Source organism: Gallinula chloropus (assembly GCF_964237585.1).
Source record: "Gallinula chloropus genome assembly, chromosome: 1".
NCBI classification, from domain to species: Eukaryota; Metazoa; Chordata; class Aves; order Gruiformes; family Rallidae; genus Gallinula; species Gallinula chloropus.
The window spans coordinates 195,754,561-195,770,263 of record NC_140085.1 but is presented as its reverse complement, the minus strand read 5'-3'; the positions used below and the strand labels follow the sequence as shown (position 1 = coordinate 195,770,263).

Below are 15,703 nucleotides of genomic sequence, written 5' to 3'. Positions count from 1 at the left end.
ACCTTGCATTGCATTCTGTCCACTTAATTCATTGCAACTTCAGTAGCAATGAATCAAGTGGGAGAAAATCCCTAAGACAAATACTAAAAAAGACATTTATCCAGTTCAGTTAGAAGAGTCAGATGCTTGAGCCACAAAGTTCTGCCATGGGAGCCAAAGGAGAGGAGTCAGAAGGAAAACAGACCCAGAGCAGGTGGGAATTTTCTAATGGGAAAAGTTCAATATAAAGAAATTACAGAAATGCAAAGAGGATCTGAAGTAAAAAAGAAATTAGGAAAGCTGTTGCTTTAAATAGAAAGTATGTGATACAAAGACATACTCACAAGACAGGAAAAGAATAAGAGCATGAAATAACAGTGATTGAGAAGGAAATAAAAGATACAAATCCAATCAAAGAAGCTATTTCTTTGAGTGATGGGGGAAATCAGTAAGAAATGTTGCCAAAGATGTAGAAAAAGATTGGGATGATTTTGTATTTTTTCCTAAATATCATAATCAAGGCAATGAAGTGTAAACCTAAGCAAGAATTATCGTATTTGGAAGTTTTCCTAGATTCATATTGGAAAAGAAAGAAACTGAGGAGTAGCGAGAGTGAAAAGCTTAGAATCCCCAAAACAACTGTTGAAACACTATAAAGAACAACTTCATTCACCACAGCATAAGCTGAATATTCTGGAGGAATAAGTCTTGTTTTATTTATTTTTTTTTTTAAAGGGAATTAATCCTTTTCCTCTATTGGTTTAGGAAAAGAGAGATCTGATTCACTCAGTGAATGACACAAAGAGGTGATCCTTACCTTGCAGATGGTAACATTTGCTTTTGTGCAATCTTCTACTTTTCATTCAGAAAATGGATTTTCCTGAGTGAACATCGGCTGGTAAACACCTGTGATGTGTCATTTGTAAATCTAGAATGACAATGGCCTTTTTAATAAAAGGCTTTGAAAAGTGAAAGATTTTTTGGTGCTGAAGACCAACCATTTGTTCTTAGGAGGTAAATCTGTTTGGATTGACTAACTACTTATAATCCCCAGGACTGCCAAATCAGTTGCACAAGTGCTAGACTCAGAATAAAGAGAAAGTGGGTATCTTCACATGATATGGTCTGTTAGTCCCTCTCACATTAGCTTGCTTAGATTATTAATAGCTATGGGCTAAATGTCCCAAACCAGATCTGCTCTTTGCAGAGAAATTCAAAAGTTTATGCTTCACAGACAAATGTGAGACTGGGCAGTGGGCTTCAAGCTTCAATCAGTCTATTGTATGCACAGTACAAGTGCTGGCCATCAGTTTTCAATCCCAGTTTACTCTGGTTTTGTTTAAAAAAAAAAGCTAGTAAGTAGCATGAGGATGCTGCAGCTGTGAAGGAACAACCAGCTGAGAGTAGAATCACAGAATCATTAAGGTTGGAAAAGACCTCCAAGATCACCTAGTCCAACCATGCACCTACATCCTATATTACTAAACCACGTCCCTAAGTACCTCATCCAACCTTTCCTTAAACACCCCGAGGGATGGTGACTCCAGCACCTCCCTGGGCAGCCCCTTCCAATGCTCAATCACTCTTTCTGAGAAGAAATTTCTCCTCATTTCTAACCTGAACCTCCCCGGCACAACTTGCAGCCATTCCCTCTTGTCCTATCACTGGTTATCTGCAAGAAGAGGCTGACCCCCAGCTCACTACAACATCCTGTCAGGTAGTTGAAGAGAACAATAATGTCTCCCCTGAGCCTCCTCCAGGCTGAACAGTCCCACTTCTCTCAGACACTCCTCGTCAGACTTGTGCTCCAGTCCCTTCACCAGCCTGGTTGCCCTTCTCTTGTCTTTCTTGTAAGGAGAAGCCCAAACCTGAACACAGTATTCAAGGTGCAGCCTCACCAGAGCTGAGTACAGGGGGATGATCACCTCCCTGGTGCTGCTGGCCATACTATTCCTGATACTAGCCAGGGTGCCATTGGCCTTCTCGGCCACCTGGGCACACTGCTGACTCATGTTCAGGAGTGTGCCAGCCAACACTCCCAGTTCCTTTTCCTCTGTGCAGCTTTCCAGCCACCCTGCCCCAAGCCTGTAGCATATCATTAGAGGGATAAATTGAGAAGCTTATGGCTAATGTAGCATCCAAAGACCAAGCCTAGCATATGAATGCTAGACAATGCATTGCAAGGCCAGTGTCAGTGACAGTCTCAATCTGGCCCAGAGCAGATGCAGCCACCGATCCCTCTGAGTTGGTTCAGCACTCATTCATTCTCCACCTTAGTATCTATTTTTGCAAAAGTGTTTCCTTTGTGCCAGCAGCCAGCCGGCACAACCTGTGGATCAGGTACTACCTGTTCACACTGTCCTCTTCCTTTAAGTCTAACTGGGTAATGCCTGTGCCCCATCAACAGGCACAGCAGCGTGATCCTGGATGCACCCACTCGAGTGAAGAATGTCTGCACTGGGAACGATCCACAGCAACAGAGGGTCAGCATGACACAGCATCTCTGCTATACATGCTTTAAGGGAATTAGTTTGCAGAACATCTAGCCTGCTGACTGAAGTGCCTGTATGCAGCTACAGTGCAATGTGAATTAGGAATGCTCCTGGACACCATTTTCTATTGAAATTCCATCAAAAGAAATTCAATTATTTTATTTTTTCTAAAAGACCATGCCACAGGCAGAGAAAAAAAAATCACTTTATAAGAGCACTTCTGATCAGAAGCAAATACCAAGCTAGATCCACCTTAAATTAGATGCTGGGATTACTTTAACACGGACATGATCCTACATCCATATACATTCTGAAAGAAATAGATACTGCTAGCCTAAATTCCTGAGAAGGAAAGTGACTCTCGCTTCTTCCTTCTCTTTGCAGCAAGAAAAAAGAAGGAAAGGTAATCTTTTGGTATGTGAGGAACATTGCTTTTCCAAAAAACAAAAAAACCCTACAAAAGTCTTATCTGTCTGACTCCAAGGGCAAAGAAGCAACAGGCTAATAATGGATACAACCAAAATATGCACGGGTGTTCTAAATATTAGCTTAATTGTTTCTTAAACCTGATGTTCTTCGTGTTTTCCTTGAAGAATAATTTGCTTCCATCTATTAGTGTTGTTTTGCACTAGAAAAAATACATTTTTATACTGATTTGTTGTTTATATAGTCTGTAGATAAACTCTTCCAAAGTGATATGATGGTATCAGATAAAATAAAGTAATTATTCTCTGAGAGGCAATAACTTATTCAACCATTTTTCTTGCTCATCATTAACAACGACCTGGAATAGGTGAGAGGAGTGCAGACGACACCTTTGCAGATGACATTTCACTGTGCAGTTGGGTCCATATACTCAAGGACAGGGCTGCCATCCAGGATAGGCTGTAGGAAGAGGCTGGCAAGATCTTTATGATGTTCAACAGGGAGGAACAGTAAGTCTTGCCCCTGGCACAGGCCAATCCCTTTCAATAGCATGGGTTAGGCACTGACAGTGTGGCAGCAGCTATGTGGAAAAGTGCTTGGGGCTCTTGGTGGACAGCAAGTTGGCAATGAGCCAGTTGTGTGTCCTGGCAGCAAAGAGGTCAACAGCATCCTGGAGCAGGAGCAGAAACAGGAGACCTAGGAAAGGATTGTTCCCCAACAGTTGGTGCTAATTAGACTGCAGCTTGATCCTGCATTCAGTTTTGGTCCTCTGCTATAGGAAAGATAATGAAGTGGACCAAGTTCAGGGGACTTCAACCAGATTGGGGATGGGACACTATGGTTGGGGTTGGAAACCTTGGACAGTGAGGAGAAGCTGTGGGAGCTGGGCTTGTTCAGACTGAAGAAGGGATGCCTCTCGGCACAACTAACCAGAGATCATGGTGCTTACAGGAAGCGTTTCACAGTAGCATATGGTAATGGGATGAGAGACAGCAGGCATATATGTTGAAACATATAAGTAAAACTTTCCTCATGAAGACAGTTCAGCCTCCCAGAGAGGCTATGCAAGCTCCATCCTTGAGAAATTTTAAGATTCAAATGGAAAACTTCCTGAGAAACCTGGTTTGAGCCTATGTCTTACCTGGAATTATCGTGTTACCTATGAAGCTCTGTATTTGATTTCTCTTTGCTTCTTGTAGCAACATAGCTACGACACCTAGTGCAGTCCTCACTGTAGGTGTTACCAACAGCAGTATCAGGAACTACCATTGGCATTAACTATGGGGAGTATTTTCCTCCTACGTGTAAAGTCTTGAGAGCAGAGTTCTGGTCTGGTCCTTTCACATACATCAAGAAAACCCACCAAGTTCCATTTTCAGCTTGAGCACACTTATGCACCCTCCAGTAATTTTCCTAATGGGCACCTCAGGATTATCCTACAATGGAACATTTTCCTGTGGAAGTGCTCAGGATAATCAGCCTTAAGCGCAGGCTCAGTGCTACAGAAACATAACTGCACACACAAGCCCATGTCTAGATTTCACAATAATCACAATGCTCAGTATTTACAAAATAAATCTTCCAAATGCTGAACACACAATTAGCAATCTGCATTTAATAACAGTAGGGTCATCAAAGCACAAAATGCTCAGATGGCACCGATGTGGTTTACATTTCTGTATTAGTTTTGATTTTACAGAATGTCTTTTATTACTTCTTAAATTTTAATGCTCTTGATTTGCACATTCTTTGGGATCTGAAAGCTTTTCACACAAAATTATCAGAACACAGATACAAAAATGAAACAAGTACCCTCGGCAGCTGTTGAAAATTCCAGAAATGTAACAAATTCTGGTACATTTTACAGAGAAATTATAGGAAAAAACCCAAAGATTAAGAAAATTAAATGAAATGCACTACTGCAAAGAAAAAAAAAAAGAGGTGTTGAAATATATAATCAATAAGGAATCAGTGAAGCAGAAGTAGGACAGTATAGATGACAAGGGTAATATTACATTGATACACTGCCAAAAGAAAGTAATGAATTCTTTCACTCACTTTTCACAAAGGAACATGAAGTAAATGCCATGAACTGACAGATACTTCTCAAAGAAGAAGAGAAAAAACATTGAAATTACAGAAGTTATAAAGAAATTAGGGTGTCATGTTGGAAAGAACTAGAAAACATGGCTGTAATCTCCACAAATTTTAGAAGCAGCTTTTTAATCTTGTAAACTTCACAGAATCACAGAATCCGAGACTGGCTTGGGTGGGAAGGGACCTCAAAGATCATCTAGTTCCAAAACCCTGCCATGGGCAGGGTCACCCTTTACTAGACCAGGTTGTCCAAAGCCCCATCCAACCTGTCCTTGAACTCTGCCAGGGATCCAGGAGCAGCCACAGGTTGTCTGGGCACGCTATGCCAGGGCCTCATCACCCACATAGTACAGAATTTCTTCCTAACATCTAATCCTCTTGCTCTCTTTCAGCTTGAAGCCATTGCCCCTTGTCCTGTCACTGCACTCCTTGGTGAACAGTCCCTTTCCCACTTTCCTGTAGGACCCCCTTAAGAATTGGTGGGCCATAATTAGGTCTCCCCAGAGCCTTCTCTTCTCCATGCTGAACAAGCCCAACTCTCAGAGCTTGTCTTCACAGGAGAGGTGTTCTAGTGCCCTGATCTTCTTTGTGGCCTCCTTTGGACACGCTCCAATAGGTCTGTGTTTTTTCTGTACCGGGGCCAAAAAGTACTGTAATGGTTAAATATACAAAAAAGCAGGTTGACAAGGATTTTCTTCTACAACAGCAAAAAGCTTACTCTGGAAGTATGTAACTTGTGGAGAGCAATACTGATTGATTTACTTTGCTCATTTTACATGTGTTGATTAAAGGAGATGACAGTAAATAAACTGGTCCAGACTGAAATGAAAGCAGGATAAAGATGTGACATCAAATACTGAGAATGACCTCTGCTCATTTTCAGAGGTCAGATGCAGGTGTATAACCTTGTCAACATGAGGAAACATCTATATCTGACTGCAGTGAATCACAGGGTCAAGACTAAGGAGAGATGTTTAATAGACAAATCCACAGAATTATTCAACGAATTGTAGGGGTTGGAAGGTACCTCCAGAGATCATCAAGTCCAACTCCCCTGCCAAAGCAGGTTCCCTAGAACAAATCCTAGAAAAATCTGAAAAGAATTTTATAGTTTATACCTAGTAGTATATTCAAATTAATCCTGATTAAATTACCCCGTAGATGGTGAATGCAAGGGGGTTTTGTGTGTTTGTTGAGGGGTTTTTATATATTCTTTATTATATCAAGGGATTTGGAAGAAACTAAGAGTAAGGTAACAAAAATTTACAGATGACACAAAAGCTGTGAAGTATTCCTATAATTACAAAATATAGCTGAACACAAGCCTAACCCTAAGCCTAACCCTAACCCAGCAATGGCACAAGGGGCAAGGGGTGCAAGCTGGAGGAGAGGAAGTTCCATGTGAATGCAAGGAGAAACTTTTTCACTGTGAGGGTGATGGAGGCCTGGGACAGGCTGCCCAGAGAGGTTGTGGAGTCTTCTTCACTGGAGACACTCAAACCCTGCCTAGAGGTGTTCCTGCGTGATTTAGTCTGGGTGGATCCTGCTCTGGCAGGGGGGTTGGACTAGACGAGCTTTTGAGGTCCCTTCCAACTCCTATATGTTCTGTGGTTCTGCGATCAGTAGAATCAGTACTGCCATAATGAACAGCTTGTCTGAAATCTCCCTTTAAAGTTTTCTGGTGCATCTTGACTTGTCGCTGACATGCATAATACATTTATTCTTTTCTCAGTTAAAGGTTTGTCAAAGCAAGATAACCCATTGCCTCCTCTTCATAAAATGTCATTTTTCCGGAGTAATGATTTTTTAACTGCACTCTCAGAAATATAAATAATGAATGGCAAAAAATGAAGATGACAGAAATGGAACTTGTAATTATTATGAAAGTTGTAATGGTTTCCTCCAGTAAGATGTATGGTGACTGAAAGTCCTTATACGAAATTCCAAGTGAAATAAACTGTGATTTCAATTTGTCATGCTTACCATAAGAAGCCTATCTCCAACCTGCAGCCTCCCATCTTTTTGCGCAGCTCCCCCATCAATAATCTTGGTGACATAAATGCTGTTGTCCCCAGGGATGTGTTGGTTTCCAACTCCTCCTGCAATACTGAATCCCAGACCTGGAGAAGATAGAGAAAATGAAACATTAGTAATAGAATATATAACATTAAAAGGAGGGCAAGAGCCGCATATATTTAATCTACGGTACAAGTACAGGGTTTTTTTACAGAAATACAAATACAAATAAGAGCTATCTGTAGGGTCAATACTCTTTCATTCTTCCTGGGAGGTCAGACACAGAAATAAAGTAAGGAAATTCTTTGTCATGTACAGCTATAGAAAGATAAAGACAAAAAGAATTGAACCAGTGATGATTCTATACTCATGGCTTTTCCTTGCCAGTGTCAAAAACTTATTGCCAAACTTGCTATGACTAGTAATAAAACTTGACAATGAAGCTTGGAGTTTAATTTATTAAATATTGGTATATAACAGGAAAAGTTCCTGAGACAGGAAATAGACAGTCCTACTCAAGGGGAAGCGATATTGGACCTGAGGGTCAGCAATGCAAGTGAGCTCATCGGGGATGTCAAGTGATCATGTAATAGTGCAATTCACTGTTCTAAGGCATATGAAACAAATAAGAAGTGTAGTCAGGACCCTGAATTTCAGGAAAGTCAACTTACAGCTCTTCAAGGAATCAATCAATAGAGCCTCCTGGGAAACAGTCCTCAAGGACATAGGGGAGGAACAGAGCTGGCAGATCTTAACAGATGCTTTCAACAAGAAACCACGACAGCTCTAGATCCCCAGGTGTAAGAAGTCAGGAAATGGAGGCAAGAGATTGGTATGGCTGAGTTAACACCTGCTGGTCAAACTAAAGGCAAGATGGAACTACACAGGCAGTGGAAGCAGGTGGCCTTCCAGTACCTGAAAGGTGCCTATAAGAAAGCTGAGGAAGAACTGTTCTCAAGGGCTTGGAGTGATAGGACAAAGGGTGATGGTTTTAGAAAAGGGAAGATTTAGGTTGGATATTAGGAGTAAGTTCTTCACTATGAGGGTATTAGATCCCTGGAACTGATTGCCCAGAGAGGTGGTGGAGGCCCCATCCTGGAGATACTCAAGGTCAGGCTTGATGGGGCTCTGAGCAACCTGATCTAGTGAAGATGTCCCTGATCACTGCAGGGAGGTTGGACTAAATGACCTCTGAAGGTCCCTTCCAACCTTAGACATCCTATGATTCTATTAAATACATCACCATCTACCAGAACAAAATTAAAGGCATTGTGATTTGTCTACACAACTTTTAAAAGGACTTGGAGAGGTGTCCTGCAGGTTTTGCAAGTTTCTGTGATATCACAGTGAGGGGTGTATGAAAGATATACAGTGCGGATCCTTGGATTTAAATCTGCTTCATGTATTTTTCTAGAACAGAAACATCTTTAGGTATAGATCCACAAAATAAGAAAGCAGTAGTCCTTCTTTGTGCATATATAATTTCCGCTCAGTGACTTGAGAAATTTCCAGATAAACACCCAAAAAGCCAAACTTTGGAACAAAGTCAATAATACATGCCAATGGGATTCAGGAGAAGGGGTAAAATAAACACATGTTGGGAGAAGGAAAAAAGGTTTAGATAGTTTTATCCTTTTCATACTTTTCTGTCTTCTGACACATTGAGTAAACATAAATTGTATTCTCTGCATCCTTGGAGACTGTCAAGACCAAACTGGGTAAAGCTTTGAACAACCTGGTCTAATCTCACAGTTGACCCTTTTTTGAACAGGAAGTTGCACTTAGGACTTCCAGGGGTCTCTACCAAGCAGAATTATCTATGAACCTATTTTAAATATTAATAAGTTCCTGGATGCTAATGTACTGGGTAATATCCCCTTTATTTTTACTTCTTTTAATAATTCTTTAGGTTTAGGCCGGATATTAGGGAAGAGGTTCTTCACTGAGAGAGGGGTTCAGGCACTGGAACAGGCTCCCCAGGGAAGTGGTCCCAGCACTGAGCTGGACTGAGGTCAAGAAGCATCTGGATGATGCCCTCAGTCACATGTTCTGACTTGGCTGGGCCTGTGTGGAGCCAGGAGTTGGACTCGATGATCATTAGGGTTCATTCCTAACTCAGGAGGTTCTAGGATTCTGTAATGATTCTATGAAATCATTGCTTTCATTTCTAATAACATTTTTTACCTCTCAATCAAAGACAGGGACTACTATGCCTTCTTTCCATAAAAATCTTCTTCGTGCAGCTAATTTTTCATAGATCATATAGCTAATGGGAACTTCAGAGGAACAAATAGTCTGCTGCTGACAATAACCTGCTGAGATTATTGCTTCAACTAGGCATTCCTCTTTCTAGCTGCACAGAAAAAATAGTTCATCTATTTAGAGAATCATCACCGCTAGTTTTATCTATGAAATCTCTGCTGTTCAGTCATTCTTAAAACAAACATTTTAGTCACAGACGCAGCCTGAGCAGGAACAAATGAGTTGCCCGGAGTTTGGCTTGGGCAATATAACTCAAGGGAGGATATACTTAGTACCCACAGGCTTTTTTAGAAGCTGTATAAGGGCAGAGATAAGGGGGTTTGAGTGAATTAAGTATTTTTGAATTTTTTTCCTCACATTATTATAATTTGTTCATTATTTCAGCTTAAAAAATAAGAGGTCGGATAACATAATCAACCACTTAACGGATAGTGTCAAAACAGTAAATTACTAAAAGAAACCTCTCAATTTATATCTCAAATTGAAATACTACTTAATTAATTAAGATGACTATTAACAATACACATAAAGTTAATTTAGAAGTATGGGATAATTAAAATTAAGCTTTATTTAATTACCAGCTAAAGCTGGTAATCACTGTTACTATTTATGCGCTACTGCCAGGACAACTACAAGGATAAAAAGATTATGACTCCTTCAGCATGGAAGGATTTGATCATTAACCTGGGACTACTTACAAAGAAGTAAAAGAATATTCTAAGGAAACATCAAGAACGGAAATTTTCTTTAAAACATTAGTTGTGGAGAAGGGACAATGATTGAATAATATTCCTTGGTGACATAATTATCATCTTTTCGCCCCAAAAGCACATCTGCATACACTTCTCCTAGTAAAATGAAGATCTGAGAGTATTCCAGAATGATGATGAGAGCAAATGAGTTGGCTAGGCTGCAGTCAGAGAGCTTACTTCAGCTCCACTGCTCACCTAGGGCAGGACCTTGGGAAGATTAGGTTATGGTATGCTTTGATCCTCTTCCCTCCCCTTTATTAACACTGTATGCTTGTAAAGGGCAAGGTGATTTCTGGCCGCATAGATGTGCTGTATTTTATGCAAAGGGGATGCTAATTCAACCTGGTCCTACTGCAATATAAGCAAAAAGTAGCAAAGATAATGGACATGAGCTGCCAATGTGCATCTACATCTCAGAAGGTCAACTGCATCCTGGGCTGCATCCAAAGAAGTGTGGCCAGAACACCAATAGAGAGGATTCTGTCTCTCTGCTCTGCTCTGGTGAGACCTCATCTGGAATACTGTGTCCAGCTTTGGAACCCTCAGCACAGGAAGGACACGGACATGTTGGAGTGCATCCAGAGGAGGCCACAAAAATGATCAAAGGGCTACAGCCCTTTGGCTAAGAAAGCTGGGAAGAACTGTTCTTGAGGGCATGGAGTGATAGGACAAGGGGTGATGGTTTTAAACTAGAAAAGGGTAGATTTAGGTTGGATATTAGGAAAAAGTTCTTCACTATGAGGGTGGTAGATCACTGGCACAGGATGCCCAGAGATGTAGTGGAGGCCCCATCCCTGGTGATACTCAAGGTCTGGCTTGATGGGGCTCTGAGCAACCTGATCTAATGAATCACAGAATCACAGAATTGTAGGGGTTGGAAGGGACACCTCGAGAGATCATTGGGTCTGTCCCTGCTCACTGCAGGGGAGGGGGGGTGTTGGACTAGATGACCTTTAAAGGTCCCTTCCAACCTAAGGCATTCTATGATGATTCTATGATAATTCCTTCCATCTCCTGCAGCACTGAATAGAGTACTGGTGTTGGGTGTTCATCTGCATGTTTGTATCACAACTGATTTATCAAAGTTCAGAAGAGCAGAACGAGACAGGGAGCAATACTGTGAGGAGAAAAGGGGGAGCAGGTAGGAGAGACAACTTATGAAGAAAGTGATTTTCCACGTCATTCCTATCAATAATTATTTAGTTTCATTGCCTAATCATATTTGCCTTCTTTAAATGATTTCTTGGGAAGAATGGGGAATGGAACAAAGGCGCATTTAAATTTACTCAAATGACTTCTGCTAATTGCTAGGGCACTAGGAAAGTATACTACAATAAAACTTTTGGGTAGGATTCGTATGGCCAAATGACATCAGACAACTATGTTAATCATTTATGCTACCTTTATAATCGATGAAAAATCATTAAGGGCTTTTAATGCATGATTCATCTCATCTCAAAGAGACATCTGAAAGCAATGAGATGAATCATACTCTTGGTTTCTGAAAGGCTGGGGGCTAGATGTGGGAAGAGGTGGGTGGGGAGATCAGTGCTAAGAAAGTTCACAACCTGAGTTAGTCTCACCTCCATTCAGATGGAAGGTTTCTGTTTTAAGACTTCAGAAAGGTTTGTGTGTCCCTGGTGTGGATACCTCTTGCCACTAGCTACATCAGGTTACTCTCCCTTCAGATTTTTACTCTATTTTAAAAACAGAGAATCATTCAAACATCTGGGAACACAAGCAGCAAGACACATTTTCTAAACTTGGTCTTTCTCACTGTTCCATTGAATTAAAAAAAAAAATAAAATGAAATAGCATATTTCATTGCAGAAACACTTTTGTATTGACTCATGGCTGGGAAAAGATTGCCACAAGGACACAGAAGATCAGGAGTCACTTTGAGGAATGCCCTCCCTGTCACTTCCTACTTTGCTCACGAGCAATCTGCTCGGACAGAGTGCTCAGTTTCCCCACAACAGGAATTAGATGGAGGATAGATTTAGAATGGAGAGAAGGAAGAATTTTTTACAATGAGGGTGGTGAGGCCCCAGCACAGGGCACCCAGAGAAGCTGTGGCTGCCCCTGGATACCTGGGTTCAAGGCCAGGTTGGATGGGGCTTTTGGCACCCTCAGCTAGTGACAGACAGGGTTGGACTAAATCACAGAACCACAGAAACACAGAATGCTTTGGGTTGGAAGAGACCTCAAAAATCATCTAGTTCCAACTCCCCTGCCATGGGAGTATTAAGTACTTCAGCCTTCTCCATATCCTGGGTAACAAGGTCACCTGTTCCATTCCAGACAGGGTGCACATTTTCTCTCATCATCCTTTTCTGACTGATATACCTGTAAAAACTTTTCTTGTTTCCCTTTACATCCCTGGCCAGATTTATTTCTAACAGGGCTTTAGCTTTTCTAACTTCATCCCTGGATGCTCGGACAGTTTCCCTGTATTCATCCCAGGACACCTGTCCTTCCTTCCACCCTCAGTAGGCTTTCTTTCTTTCTTTGAGTTTACCCAGGAGCAACTTTTTCATCCACGCAGGTCTCTTGGTGTTTTTGTCTGATTTCCTCTTTGTTGGGATGCATCACCCCAGGGTTCAGAGGAGGTGACCCCTAAATACTAGCCAGCTGTCTTGGGCCCCTCTTCCCTCCAGAAGAACCATACAATGGACTGTTAAGGTCCCCCACAACCCAAATCATTCTGTGATTCTGTGGTTCTGTGAGTGAGAGAAGACTAATCCCAGAGAAAAAAGAACTGGATTTAATACTGGTGTACATCCATAGCAAACTCAAAGAACTGTTCCATCAAAGCTGGAAACAGCAGGAAAAGTGCTGGTTTTAACAATAGGTGAGGCTAGTTATTCATACCTCTTCTCTGCTTTATCAGGAAACAAACTGTTAAAACATTTGACAGGGTAATGACACCAGAAAGAAAAAAAAGTTGCAGCCAGAACTCAACAATGTCCCACATCTCAGTCACAGCTGCTTCACAACAAGGCAACCAGTGAGTATTAACATATGTTTTGCATTATTTGCTGCACCAGACACATTTTTAATGCATCATGTTAGCAAAACCCATAGGTTTTAACTACATTTCTGCTAAAAAGTAGGCATGCAGCCACCCTGTGAGCAGTATTAAGTCTTACTATTATATTGTTATTTATATTATTTATGATATATATTGTTAATGATAAAATCATTGTTTAAAACACAGTGAATATGAGCATATCCCTTTCCAGCAACAAAAGAGGGAGCCTGAAAGATCAACTTGAGCTAATGTCAGCTTTCTAATAAGAAGGGAAGTTAGATGAAACTCTGGCTTGCAACCCCAACGGGATTTTGCTGTCCTACAGAGAGAACTGTGTTTATTTTAAGCCAGCAAATGGAACGAGGATTTTACAAGGTAAATCCAACATGAGTTTCATAGTCCCATCTGAGAACCTCCACATAATGGAGAAATAAAAGAAAGCAGAATTAAAGTCATAACTTTAAAACGTATTTAAGATGTATTTAAGAAGTGTGTGATTCGCTGGTAGTTATCCAAACCAGTGTGCTCTACAGACATAAGAAGCACAATCCCTAACTGCTGGACTCCGGGCATTAGCGCATTATGCTTTACCACCGACTGAGTGACCTGCTGGACGGAGTAACCTGGTGAAGCCACAGACTGTGCTGGACTTGTGGTGGAAGTATTAGGCTAGAAGCAAATAAATATGAAGCTTGTGAGCACCAGGAGAAAGAACAAAGGATAGACAAGTTATCTGTACTGACAATACTGAGCATTCCTAGCAATAAAATTAAAAATTAGAGGTGTCTGTCAAGCCTGGATAGAATGTCTGGTCTCTGATAAGATCACAGCACAGGTGTCTTGTCAGCAGAAGACCCTGTACCCTAACAGTGAAATGTGGGCTTGGGACGTATGCCGTTGTCTTGCCTGTAAAACCAACAGGGAAGCAGCTTATAGCAATGGAGACGTGAAAGTAGCAAATGAAGAAAAACTGGCAATGAGCAGCGTTCTTGTCTGAGAGTCAGAGACCAGAGGAAGAAATACTCAGTGCGAAGGGCCACCCCATAACAGCAGTGGACTCCTGGAGGGCATAAATCATCTGTCCAGAAATTAGTCCATGTTTGCCCATTAAGAAAACACCAAGAGATGTGGTAAAGGTTAAATGTCCCATGTCCTTTGTGTCACACATAAGTGACCCAGACCACCTCAACACGTGCATCCTGGGGCTTGTGTGGGTGAAGAGAGAATGAGCATACCTGGGTAACTTCATTGGAGATATCATGAATAAGCATCACCCTTCCTGTGTGATCTCTCGTTGCTTTTTACCACAATCATTTTCTACAGGTATGAACCAAGCTGATTTGCCCTCTAACACCTTATGAACTCAGATTTTATGAAACTACTTCAGGCAGTAAAACAAGACGACACAGCCAGAAAGCACTCATGGAACAATTTGTTCCAGGAGAGACCTTTCCCTGCATTGCAAGCCTGGCTTTGCTGTGAGACATGACACATTGACTGTGCTACTGTGATCAACCAGATGAGGCAATGAGGAACCCAAACTGAGGTGGCTCCTGCCTTTCCACAGGCCAGTGACTTGTTGACAGAGGCCCTGCAAGGATGTTATTTTCTCTAATCATGACCATATCTGAATAGCAACCACAATGGGATTTTCATGGAGTTGTGCAATAAATAGAAATAACCCCAAATTTTTAAGATGGGAAAAATATGCCCATTACATGAATTTAGTTTCTACGTATTCATAACATCACAGCTGGTTTGGGTTGGAGGAGACCTCAATGTTCATCTAGTTCCAAACTCCTGCCATGGGCAGGGACACCCTCCTCTAGACCAGGGTGCCTAAAGTCCCATCCAACCTGGCCTTGTACACTGTCCAGGTGTTCACAGAAGACAGAGCTTCTCTGGGCACCCTGTGCCAGGGCCTTAATACCCTCACAGGGAAGTATTTCTTCCAAATATCTCATTTAAATCTCCCCTCCTTTAGTTTAAAGCCCTTCACCCCTGTCCTGTCACTCCCTGCATTTGCAAACAGCCCTTCCCCAGCTTTTCTGTAGCCCCTTCAGATACTGGAAAGCTACGCTAAGGTCTCCCCGGAGCCTTCTATTCTCCAGGCTGAACAAGCCCAAATCTCTCAGCCTGTCTTCACAGGAGAAGTACTCCAGTCCTCTCATCATCTTTGTGTCCCTTCTCAGGAAGCACTCTAACAGGTCTATGTCTTATTTATGCTGGGGACCCCAGAGCTGGATACAGCACTGGAGGTGGGGTCTCACCAGATCAGGGCAGATGGGCAGAATCCCCTTCCTTGACCTGCAGGTCACAATGCTTTTGATGCAGCCCAGGACACAGTTGGCTTTCTGGGCTGCAAGCACACATTGCTGGCTCATGTTAAGCTTTTAACCCACCAACATCCCAAAGTCCTTCTCCTCAATGCTGCTCTCAATCCATTCTCCTCCAGCATGTGCTTGGGACTACCCTGACCCATGTGCAGGACCTTGCACTTGGCCTTGTTGAACTTCATGTGATACGCATGAGCCTACCTTTCAATTCTGTCCAGGTCCTTCTAGATGGCATCCCTTCCCTCCAGCATGTGAACTGCACCATACAGATTGATGTTGCTGGCAAGCTTTCTGAGGGTGCACTCAATCCCA

The 15,703-nt window shown here is 41.8% G+C and overlaps 1 protein-coding gene across 6 annotated transcripts in view; it reads right to left on the bottom strand.

Moving 5' to 3' along the window:
* Positions 1-15,703, bottom strand: part of DLG2 (discs large MAGUK scaffold protein 2) — a gene marked incomplete at both ends in the record, with an annotated part of 916,132 nt that overhangs the window by 304,906 nt on the left and 595,523 nt on the right. For all 6 annotated transcript variants that reach the window (XM_084264083.1, XM_084264085.1, XM_084264086.1 and 3 more), the window contains one exon: positions 6,978-7,114. In XM_084264083.1, the coding sequence (XP_084120209.1) occupies positions 6,978-7,114 (137 nt within the window). The remainder of the gene's footprint in view (positions 1-6,977; positions 7,115-15,703) is intronic.